The sequence below is a fragment of the Nanorana parkeri genome, unplaced genomic scaffold (assembly GCF_000935625.1).
Source record: "Nanorana parkeri isolate BGI_ZX_2015 unplaced genomic scaffold, ASM93562v1 scaffold185, whole genome shotgun sequence".
Lineage (NCBI taxonomy): Eukaryota > Metazoa > Chordata > Amphibia > Anura > Dicroglossidae > Nanorana > Nanorana parkeri.
Genome location: NW_017306453.1, coordinates 1,222,576 through 1,234,720, shown reverse-complemented (window position 1 = coordinate 1,234,720; position 12,145 = coordinate 1,222,576). Strand labels below are relative to the sequence as shown.

General features: G+C 37.2%; 1 protein-coding gene across 2 annotated transcripts in view; it reads left to right on the top strand.

Moving 5' to 3' along the window:
* The window catches only part of GALNTL6 (polypeptide N-acetylgalactosaminyltransferase-like 6), a 996,922-nt gene that overhangs the window by 133,394 nt on the left and 851,383 nt on the right, over positions 1-12,145 (top strand). The window contains exon 2 of one of the 2 annotated variants that reach the window (XM_018555137.1): positions 1,219-1,247. The exons of the other annotated variant lie outside the window; for it this stretch is intronic. Coding sequence (XP_018410639.1) covers positions 1,219-1,247 — 29 coding nt within the window. The remainder of the gene's footprint in view (positions 1-1,218; positions 1,248-12,145) is intronic. 2 annotated transcript variants of the gene reach the window in all.

Sequence of the window (12,145 nt, the reverse complement as noted above, 5' to 3'; positions counted from 1 at the left end):
TTTTTTATATTTATTTTTATTTATAAATTCATTTTTTATTAAATATTTTTATTTTTTACTTTACTTTTAGGGGCTTCGGCGACATATTAGGGGTCTAACAGGAATCCTCTATGAGTGTTCTTGTTCATTGATAACATGAGATGGTTTGTTTACTATAACTACAATTATGAATGAATGGGGGATGATGTAGATCACTCCCATTCATTCATAATTGAGGATATAGTTAACATACCATATCCTCAATTATATACAAACACTGTGTGTACCTTGCTCTTCTCTCTGACGCAGGAGGCTGATTGAGCGGTGTAGAAAGGAAAGCCCAGCCTCCTGTGACAGCGCTGTCTCCGCCCACACACCAATCTGCCAGACTGTGATAGGCGGCAGAGCGGTGTGGGAGGAGACGCCGGCCACTCACAGCGCTCTCCACCGCAGCACTCGGCCGGCTGTCACTTTCTCTTCTCCCCGCTGGGACATAGAGCAGCACCCAGCAGGGAGGAAAAAATCAGGGATGCGCCTAAGGTTCGGCAGAAAAATATGGCACTTTCGGCATTATGCCAAAGTGCCATTTTCGGCCGATATGTTTTGGCGGCCGATATATCGGTGCATCTCTACTATTAACTATAGCCTGTACAGCTACCGAAGTGGGCCGAGCGGCTCAGTCGAGCTGAAGGCATATGCTTCGGCTCGACTGAGCTGAGGTGAAAGCCGAAGCTGGCAGGCCAAGGCCGGCCGACAGCCTGCTTCTTACAGCTGGCCGGAACCAGCCGTGATCTTACGGCTGTCTTCGGCCACTTGCAGAGAGATCAGCGTCCTTGGTTACCAGTTAACCAGGGGCGCTGTCATTACACACTGAGAACCCGGCTGGGCCACTATGATATCACAGCAGCCTCTCCGTGTTCTCAGTGTTACCTGGTAACCAGGAACGCCATCTGTCATTCCTCCCCCGGACGCTCTGGGAGTCTAATAGGCTCTCGGCCGCCCTGGAGAGAAACATTTTCTCCCAAAAAGGTTCACTCTGTTAGATCGATCAGAGTAAACCTTTCCCTGCTCGTTTTTTTTTTCTTCTTCTGACAAAAAAAAGAGAAATCACCATCGGAATGCATAGCTAGATTCCTATTGGCTATTTCAATTTGCAATATCCAATAGTAAACTAGCTATTGCATCCCGCCCACTGCATTCGGCTATTTACTCACTGCTGTTCGGCATCTATGAGAATAGACCGGACAGCAGCGAGAAGCCTGCCGGAGGTTCGGCTTAGCCGATCCAGATGTTGGATCGGCTGAGTCGAACTCCTTCTGCACTTCGGGTCGGCCGAATATGCTCAGCATAACCCGAAGCCACCCAATGTATGGCTGATTTCAGCTGATATACAACTGGAATCAGCCGTACCAGCCTGAAGTGAATAGCCGAACAGCGTTCGGCTCACTTCGCTTGGGGTCGGTTAGTCGCCTACGGCAGCTTAGTGAATAGACCCCATAGTATTTGAGGTTGACACAGGCCCATCAAGTTCAACATTTATGTGTAAGTGTGTGTGTAGTGCGTGCATGTGTGTATATGTGTCCCTTGGGGGTCTAAGGTTTTAAGAGTACCTGTACCCCTGTATGTTACGGTCTCTGAGAAAGATATCTAATTGATTTTTTAATGATTCAATACTCTCTGCTGATACCACTGCTTGTGGCAGAGAGTTCCAAAATGTAACCACTCTGACTGAAAATAATCCCCTGTGCCCTGTGTGGTTAAATCTTTTCTTCACCAATTTTAGGTGGTGGCCTCTAGTCTTTGTTAGGGAGTTTAGAGTAAAAAAAGTTTATTGCTGATGTTGCCATCACCACCAAACATTTTGTACATCAAAATCATGTCCCCTCCTAATCTTCTTACATCCAGCATGAAAAGGTTTACATTTAGCAACCTTGTCTCATATCTTTGATCCTCCAGCCCCTTAATTCATTTAGTTGCCCTTCTCTGGACTCTCTCCAGCTCCAGGACATCCTTTCTGTTGATTGGTGACCAAAATTGAACCGCATACTCAAGATGAGGCCGAACTATTGATCTATAAAGTGGCAAGATTATTGCCTTGTCTCTACAGTACATTTCATTTTTAATACAAGACAGTAATTGCTAGCTTTGTTTGCTGCAGCCTTGCATTTTAAACTATTATTCAATCTGTGGTCTACTTTGACCCCCAACTCTTTTTCCATTTCTGATTTCCCTAGTGGAGTTCTCATTAATATGTATTCCGCTTGCCTATTTTTAACCCCAAAATGCATTAGTTTACATGTTTCAACATTAAACCTCATCTGCCATATAGTTGCCCACTCCCCTATTTTATCCATGTCCTCCTGTAATGTTATAATGTCTAAGTCCGTGTCTATTACCCTCCCAATTTTAGTATCATCTGCAAACACAGAAACATGGTATTAACACCTTCCCCGATATCATTAATAAACAGGTGAAACAGTATGGGGCCTAGCACAGAACCCTGGGGCATGCCACTCCTGACACTTGACCAATCTGAGAAAGAGCCATTTACTGATACTCTCTGGACATGTTCCTGTACTGACCTACCCTGCTGTCCCATCTTTACACTTACCATATTTTATGATGTTGTGGTATGATGTTAGGAATGGAGTAGTTCTTACCAATTCAAAGGCAAATTGGGGAAACCTGAAAAACTGTAATAAACATATCACTGCAATATTTACCGTTACATAGTTAGTCAGATTAAAAAAAAAAAGTCCATCAAGTTCAACCTATAGGAAAACAAATATTTAAAATCTCCATGCCACCATTAGCCAGTAAGGCCTTAAATCTGAACACCAGGTAAAAAAAGGTAAATAAACACTACACACATGAAAAACATACAGAAAGATGTTTGACCTGCCCAAGGATTTGCATTTCTGTCCATCCAGTCCTGAGATTTACACAGACCCATCACACAGCACTGCCAGCTGAATGACACCTCTAGATCTGCACAGTATTCCAGATTGTCGCTGTGCAGGAGCTTCCTGTAATAAAGACTGATCGCTGCTGCTCTCTCACCTTGTTCAGAGTGACTGGTCTTGTATCTGCCCCCTCCTGTAGTTTTCTATCAGCAGACTGTAGTGGCTGGGTGTGCTGGATCCCTTCCACACCTTTGTAATAATTCATAATTTGAACAAATTATGTGAAGCAAAGTGATGATGTCACCTCCCATTTAATATGGGAATATCTGGGTTTGCAGAGTGTGATTCATTTAAAATAAGTGTTTGTGTCTGGAGTTCAACTATAAATCTAGAAGTCTTATATGAATTATGTTATAAGAGCCCCTAACTATTCAAAGAGAAGGGAACAGACATATCTCCATATCTTTTACATAATAATAGGGAAATCTAGATACAATTTTCTTTACTCTGCTAATAAACAAGCAAAGTTTACATTTTGAAAATAATTTTTTTACATTTAAAAAAATAAAATAATAGTGCATCAAGTAAACGCCAATGAGGATTACTTTTTCGTTTTTCTTGGCACCCACCGCATTTTCAAAGATTCTCAGATTCCTGTAATATATATGGAACTCATTTAAATCTCCTTGCATATTACTATGTATAAAAACAAACTTAATATAGATATGAAGAATTTTCAACCCACAGTTTTATTTCATTGTTTCAGCAGGACAAACTTTAGCTATATACAGCAGGACTATGTTTCTGTCTTGTTTTTTGCAATAGTGTGGGGAAATGGAGACTGCTTTTGAAAACTGAAAATATGCTGATATTGTGTCGTGGTAAGTTGGATGCATTCCAAAAATAAGAATAACAGAAGAAAAATGCTTACTGACCCCATAGTTCTCCTTTAACTCTGAAAAGGGCAAATTAGATTGCAAAGTGGAAAGTATATTTGCCTTATCAACCACACTGATTCAAAACAAATATGCAAATTAGAAAATCTGATTTTTCTTTGATTTTTCTTTTTTTGCACACTTGTTCTAGGTCAGTGATTCAGAAAGTATTGAAAACAGAGGATCAATATAAGAACCAAGCAACTAGTAATTTCAGAAGGTGCTTAGCAAGCGCTCCTGACAGGTTTACCTTAAGAACTGCAGATCAGTAAATTGTTTCTACCAATCCTTTTTTGTTACCAAAACCTTTAGTTTTCCCAGTGGTGGAAGCTTCATATCATTTGCAACTGCATTGCATGGTAGATGGCCTGTAATTTGACATAATACATTACTGGGAATTTTAATATACTCTGTGGGCAATGGTTTGCACATAAAACATACTATTTGGAATATCTGATGATCACTGCTCAGTTGGATTACCTGGGATTTCTGCATACAAAGTGAATACCCTCAGATGTGATTCAACATACAGAGATACAGGGTATTTGTTATTTCCTTTGGCAACCTTGATATGAATATAGAACAATACATCCCCAAGAGTATAATCTTGAGATCTATTACTTTGAAATGACTGATACCAGACTCTATAAAGCTTGTTTGTACTCTCTGCAGTCCAACATGGGATACAGATTTGCCCTTGCATAGCATCATATAAATTCTCCCATATGTTCTGAAGCAACAGATGCAGCTCTGCAAAATATGTTATAAAACCACCATCCTCCTCCTGCTGATCAAAAGATCTAGATTTTGTAATGGATTATGGACCAACACAAGGACTCCAACAGATTCCTTATAGATCTGGTCCTGTTTTAAAATTAAGTCTCAACAAAATAAACTTTCTTAAAGTATCTATTTTTCAGATTGGATAGAGTTGGTAACAGTTAGATTTCTGTTTTTATTACTGTTTATGTTCCCTTTACGGATATTCACTATGTATAGTTCTCCTGGTTACTATGGTCACTGGCACAGAGTTGTTACCGGAAAAGGAATAGAGAGGAAATCTTCCAGTTTGTTCTGGTGATAACTGTCTAACAGAGGATCTCCATTTCTTTAAGAACATTCCCTCTCACTTTGTGTTGGGTCTCTACCATTCTCTACCAAACTAAACTTAATTTAAAAAGTTTTGACTTTAGGTATTGTATACTTTACCTGCTTCCCATACAGTGTTGGGAGACAAGGGGATGGGGGGGGTACATAGTTACATAGTTGGTCAGGTTGAAAAAAGACACATGTCCGTTGAGTTCAACCTATAGAGATATGAAAAAAAAAGAAGAAAAGCTTAAACAGAACGCTATGCCCACAATTAACCCCTGTTGATCCAGAGGAAGGCAAAAAAGCATGGCACCATGTTATTTGTCTTTTGATAAATTTAGATGGCTACTGTCCTGTGTTCTTTTTTTTCAAATACTTCTCATTATGTTGCATTACAAACAGAATTGTATCTATTATCATAAGGTACTAGCTACCAATTGCACTCTCTGATTTGACTAATTTATTAAGAATTTAAGACCAAACTACAGTTAAAGTTTATATACAAGATAATTTCATAAACGTATGGCATTTTAGACACATCTGTTACATCCTCAAATGAAGAAGACAGCAGTATTTCATTATGAACTTTATAAGTATTTCAGTTTATAAACATACCACTAAAAACTTTGCAAGAAGTCTGGTATTATTCATTCCAAATATAGTTTAAAATGAGAGCGAGTGTGTTTTAATATCAGTTTATCTAGATCTATGCATCGACTTCTACAATGCTTGGAAGTTTATTAAAACCACTTTCTTGCATATTTTTGTTGAGTATTTTCTTCTAAAGCACAGAGGGTTTAAATAATGCAAGCAGCTATATAAACAAGCCTTCAACATATATCACTCAATATGAGATATATTTTAAAAAATAGTGCTTTTTTTGCCCTGAGTTACAGGTGCTCTACAGCTTCAGATACACAACCTTCTGTATAATATTGATTTCCACTCATTTGACATAACTTACAATAAGGTATTAACATCATCAGTCTTTCTACGTATGTGCAATAGATAAGGGACATGTATTAACTCTTCATCAAGATTTACATTGCCTGAAGCAGACTGTGACCTTTTTATCTCCCATATGAAGTTGTGATGCCACAGGCAGACCTCATTGTAGAAACACTATAGAATATAAATGTACAAACTTCATGAAAATTCATAACTGTACATTCCCTGGTACATAAGAAACAATGTACAGAAAGTAATGTTGTCTGTTAAAATAGGTCAAGGTCAAAAAACACGATAAATCTATTTTTTATTGTAGCACTTATAGCTATGTACATTTCTTTAACAGAATCCCTGAGTATATTATGGGATATGCTAAACTGCTGATATATCTTCAAGTGGCTGGATAAAGATGAACAGCATTTGTCATAGAAAACACAGTGATTATGTGCTTGTCATGCTTGGCTATACTGTTCTAGTTATTGAAAGGACACAATGAACAATACAGTGAGGCCACAGGCATGGTCAAACCAAAAATAGCAAAATTAGCTATAACTTTCATACTCATATTAATGTAATGTCTACATATAAAAAATATCTATAATTGTCTCTTTTATTTATAGCCTTTTAATGCCACAGGGATTTTCCACATTATTGCAACAGTAAATAATTCCATCAAAGCTACAGTATACAAATCTGGCCCTGCCATTTTTACAACTAGTTTTCTAAGGGGCAAAATTGTGGTAACTATGCTCTACTTAGGGGTCTATCCACTAAGCTGCGTTAGGCAGCCGAGTGAATGACCGACCTAAAGCGAAGTGAGGCGAACGCTGAAAACTTGTTTTATGTGCCGAAATGTATAGGTTCCTATACATTATTCCTTCTAGCAGCTTTTTTAAAATTTTATTAACAAAATCACTATAATGTAATTGTTTTGGGGGCATCTGGGGAGCAAACAGTCATCGGGATTGGTTTACAGAGTGAAGAATGTTAGTAAACCTGTGTTCACTTTAACCTCTTAACACCAGCTCTCACAAGACCTTTACATCTGAGGCATTTTCCTAATCATGTGATTACCATGGACATACAATTAGGCACACTCCCATCACAAAACAAGAACTTAGGCTAGACACATATATGTGGCAACATGACACTAAAGCCTACCTTCATGCTACCACATTTTTGTGTATGGCCAGCAGCAACAGGTTATATTAAAAATCATGTACATGCTAATTGGCAATAAAAAAACAGTCTTTTCCCTTGCACATAAATATTGAATACGTGAAATTTCAGATAATACACTTATTCTGTGATCTCCCCTCTGCTGATCTCACAGAGACCTATATGGGGCTCTACTGGGCAGGCATGGCAGCAGTGAGAGGACTTTGGCAATGGGTAAACAATTGTGAAAGTCCCTAGATGTCAGTAAGTATACATCTGCAGAGAAGGCGGATGGGCTCTGTGAGGTTAATGGAGGAAGCAGAAAAAATACGTTGCACTTATTCTTTTAATGATGGAAGTAAACATATATTTACTTTGCTATGTGAAAATCATGAACTCCTTTAGTAAATCAACTCCATTGAATCTTAGTACAGGAGCTCAAATTATAAAGTTCTATTGAATTTCTCTAAACACTGTCCGGGTTTTTCACAAAAGGGTGAAGAGTTTGGAGAAGGCAGGAGAAGTGAGCAATCTAGGCCAAAATAGCTGATTTGGAAAAATTCTACAATTCAGCTCACTTTCCAGTTCAGCTATATTGTCCTAGATTGTTCACTTCTCCTGCCTTGTCCAAACTCTTCACCCTTTAGTGAATAACCCTGTTTATGTATATGTCAGTAAACTTAAATATAACATCTTTGATTCATCTCCATTGAAGTGGTTACTAACACCTTCGATTTTGCAGTATTACTGTTCACAAAGATTTAGCAGTGTAGAAAGTTGTAATTTTATTATTGCAATTTTCTTTTTCTAGTCAAGACGACATATTTACATATTCATTTTGCATTGTTAAATTCACTTTGCTTTCCGTTGAAGGTATAGCCACTCAATTTACTCAGAACAGCAGCAACTATTTGTGTTGCTGTGATCATTCATTAGAAAGGAAATACAATAAACATTTTTATATCAGAAACAGAAGAAAGCACAGCACAGACAGAACACTAAATATGTCAGGATGATTTATTGGTCGGATTTTGCTTTAGACACATTTTTCTACCTGTGAGCAAAAAGATATAGTAATCTACAGCCAAAAACTGTCAGCAGAGTTTCAGGTATTTCAAAATATTAATGAGATTTAGGAGAAACTGCTTTTTTGCTCCCATGTTTAGTTTTAAATGTTCTTTTTTAAAGGAGAACTATGGGGTTAAGGCTTTTCCCCATAGTTCTCCTTAGGGTAACGGGAGGAAACAAACTAGCGTCCTCCCGTCACCCTGGGCTCAGTATACCGCGAGCTGTAGCTTCATTTAGAAGATAATTTTGAATTAGCTGAATGAGGTAAAGCTCTGCTAACTTCCATCATACAATCATGTGCAAGCAAAAATACCTTTTTATTTTCATTGCACATGATTGCATATTTTTTGCAAAGTACATTTTAACCACATTCACTAAGCAGTAAGTTAAAACTACCTGCAAAGCGAACAGCCTTGTTTTTAGTAAATCACTAAAGTTGTCCTTTAACCCTTTCGCTGCCAAGGACGTATGGCATATGGACCTACAAAAGTGCTTCCAGCTGGCCAGGTCAGTATGCCATACGGACCTGGCATTTACAGTTCTACTATAAGCTGATGGTCGCTTTAGCGAAAAATATCGATGATATTTAACGATCCCTCTGTGCAGAGCAAACACCGGAGTGATCGTCTGATCACTCCGGTGTTTGTAAATAACTGGGGACACATAGTACTATGTGTCCCCAGTTATGAATGAACAGGCTGCGATCTACATCTCAGCCTGTTCATTCAAGAATTTATGAATGGGGACTAGCACTCACTACAGAGGCTCCTCCCCATTCATAAACTAATGATAGTTTTTTTACTATCATCAGTTTGTGAATGAATGAGAAGCCTCTGTACTGAGGCTTCTCATTCATTGAGTGCTGGGGCTGCAGAAAAAGAAATTGAGGACTTATGTCCTCAATTTCTTTTTCTATTTCAAAAGGGAAATGTCAGGGGTCTATTTAGACCCCAGATATTTCGCCGCAGCCCCCCCCCCCAGTAAAAAAATAAAAATAAAAAATTATTAAAAAATAAATAGAAAATGTAAAAAAATAAAAAATAAAAAAAATAAAAATGTAAAAAAAAAATTAAAAAAAAAAATGTGTACAAAAAAAATAATAAAAAAAAGCACAACCCCTCCCTCCCCCCACATAACATACACATATTGAGGTGTACGCCATGCACATGCGCTGCAGTGCGTTGTTAGAACGCATCGCAGTGCATGATTTTTTTAATGTATTTTTTTCTTTAAAAAAAAATTAAATTAACTGTGGCAGCGCATGGCAAAGCTTTGTGACGCATTGCCATGCGTTGTGATCTTTGTGTTGCAATAAATATACGCCTGTATCATTTTATCACAACACAAACACCAACACAGCGTGACATTTTTTTTTAACATAAGTTGCTTATTTACAGTTTTGCGTACCGTAATTTTTTTACCTTTTCGCAAAAAGGCGCAATTTCAAATTTGCAAATATTTGTTATTTATTAACTCAATACAGTTTTATCTTTTAGATTTAGTCAGAAAATTATTATTTTTTGTGCGCTGATACTGATTTTAGTGTGTTTTATCAATTGAATTGTGTATTTTTATCGGTTTAATATTAATTTGAGAAACATTTGCGCAATTATCGCAGGGCCTACAAATTTAGTATCACCATCTTTTTATTCTACCGGGCCTGCGCTTTCAGAAAATATATGGTTTGGGGGGTCTTTTACAAACGCTAGCAACGCAGCAGTTGAAAATCAAATCAATAGGAAAAAATTGCAGAAAATTCAAAAATGGCTTGGCCAGCTGATTTGAAAAATGTTCCGGAGGGCTTGGCAGCGAAAGGGTTAAGGACTGGGTTTCCTCTTTTAATCAAGACTATACAAGTCAAAATACTTTTTGACCACTCATGCTATACCTTTCCCATTCTGTTAGTCTTTGCATAAAAATCAATTTTATTTTAAATTAAAGCATACAAAACATGCTTGTTATAACTTGCTTACATGATCGGTTTCCTTGAAGTATAAAGGCAAAAAAAGTATACTAAAACTACTTAAGCACTTATAATTAGTGATGCAGATGCTCAGGAAAAGGAACAGTGTGATTTTGTATACTTATATGGAGCATCTGGTATCTTATATCTAATGTTTGTATACTTATATCCGGCATCAAAATCATCACATTCCTTTGTTTTTGAGTCCTTCGAATATCAAATATATTCTGGCCAAGATATTTTTCCTTTGTCCAAACATATTACGGTTTTCTTGCCATTGTCATCAGTCATAATTATATAGAAAATATCAGCCATATCTATTTGACAAAATACTAATTTTAACTGTTCTTATTTTCAGGGTTGTTAGAAAAGGAGCAGACACATATGTATCTTTTCTTCCTACTACTTAAGGTGGTAACCCCAGCTCCCAGCAGGTTCATTGATTTTTTCTTATTCCTATTACAATTTTTATTTAAAAGGATGTCGTGTTATTGCATCTCATGAGCAAAGAGGAAGGGAAACACAACATAAGCACAAGCCTATATACATACGACTTGGGATTTGTGCACCATCTGAAACCTATTTTGTTCTAGATGTGCTCATATTGTTGTGTTACATAATGAGATTTTTTGTAAAGTTTTGGGCTATAATACAGCAAAATGTTATCCCATAACTGCCACTATGGTTTTTGTTTCCATTTTTTCTAAAAATATATAACATCAAGTAGTGCAGTTTCTGCTTTCCACATGATGTGCAAAGCTACATGAAAGTTTAACATACACTCACGTCAAACAACATATTCTCACGTCAAAGGAAAAAACAAATATGTTGAAATACCTGTGTATGCAGTGAGAACTTACAGTGCTCTAAAATGCTTGTTGTAGTCCTCAAATAAATTGTTACAAGCAAATATCTGACCAATCAACTAGTTTAACTAACTTTCTTAAATCAGTTACATGGCTTGTAAGCACTATTTTGTGTAAGGTAACCCTTGGTAATTAATAAAGTGATCAGGATGATCGCACAAACTACATTCAGCATACTAGCTAATTAGAATATAACATCAACAGGAATATTAACGTAGTTTTGGTTTGCTAACTTTCATTGGTGTGAAAAACATTTTGTATGCCACAACTCTAATGCATACCTAGAACAAATGTAAAGGTGTATATTTATAGTACAGATGCTTGGTCAATGCTAAAGGCATGAAGAATAAGGCGATTGTTAAAAAAAATAACAAACATCATGTAGTGAAGATTTAAAATTATGTTCTACGCATTATTCATTACTTCTGATGTGAATATCTTTGTTACAATGAACATTTTCTTCACTGTTCTTCCACAGTTGTTAGATTCCTTTGACAATGATTTAAGTAAAGTGCCCAAGGTAATAAACTATTGTGGAGAGATCTAAATCTAATTAGTATCAAGAGGTGAAGTGACACACAACACACAGGACTTATAAGCTGTCAGATAGAATTTGATTTTATTTCTATGACCTTAGACAAAAGCTTGTTTTACAGTACTTGCAGATGTGTGAATTTAGGATGTAGTCTTGTTTAAATAAGATCATAGTTGAGTAATATTGTAACATTTTCCTTCATTCTTTAACTCACTGCAAAACTCACACACTTTTTTGTTTTTTTGTACATGGGATCCCTCCTTAATATTCCTACCAGATCTTAAGGGCCTGACATGACTTTTAGGAGGAACCCATCACAGTTTTAAAAGAAAAAAATGATCCCTCCTAACATTTCTACCAGACCTAAAGGGTCTGGTATTGTTTGGGGAGGGGAACTGCACACTTTAAGATGAAACAAAATGTCTTTTTTTTGCTGCAGCAGGTTCTATACATCCTACAGATCTGCCACTTCACAGGCAGGTTAAGGGGACCCCTCAGGCATGATATTTTTTTTAACCCTTTAAGTGTTGTGAAAATCACTGCTACTTTAAAAACGTTTTTTTTTTTGGCATTGATTCCTGTCCCCCAGGGCAGTACCCGGACCCCCCATACACCATTTATGGCCAATAACTTGCATATAAGCCATCTTAAAGGGGACCTTAATTTTCGAACGTTCGAACCCCATTGACTTGTATTGA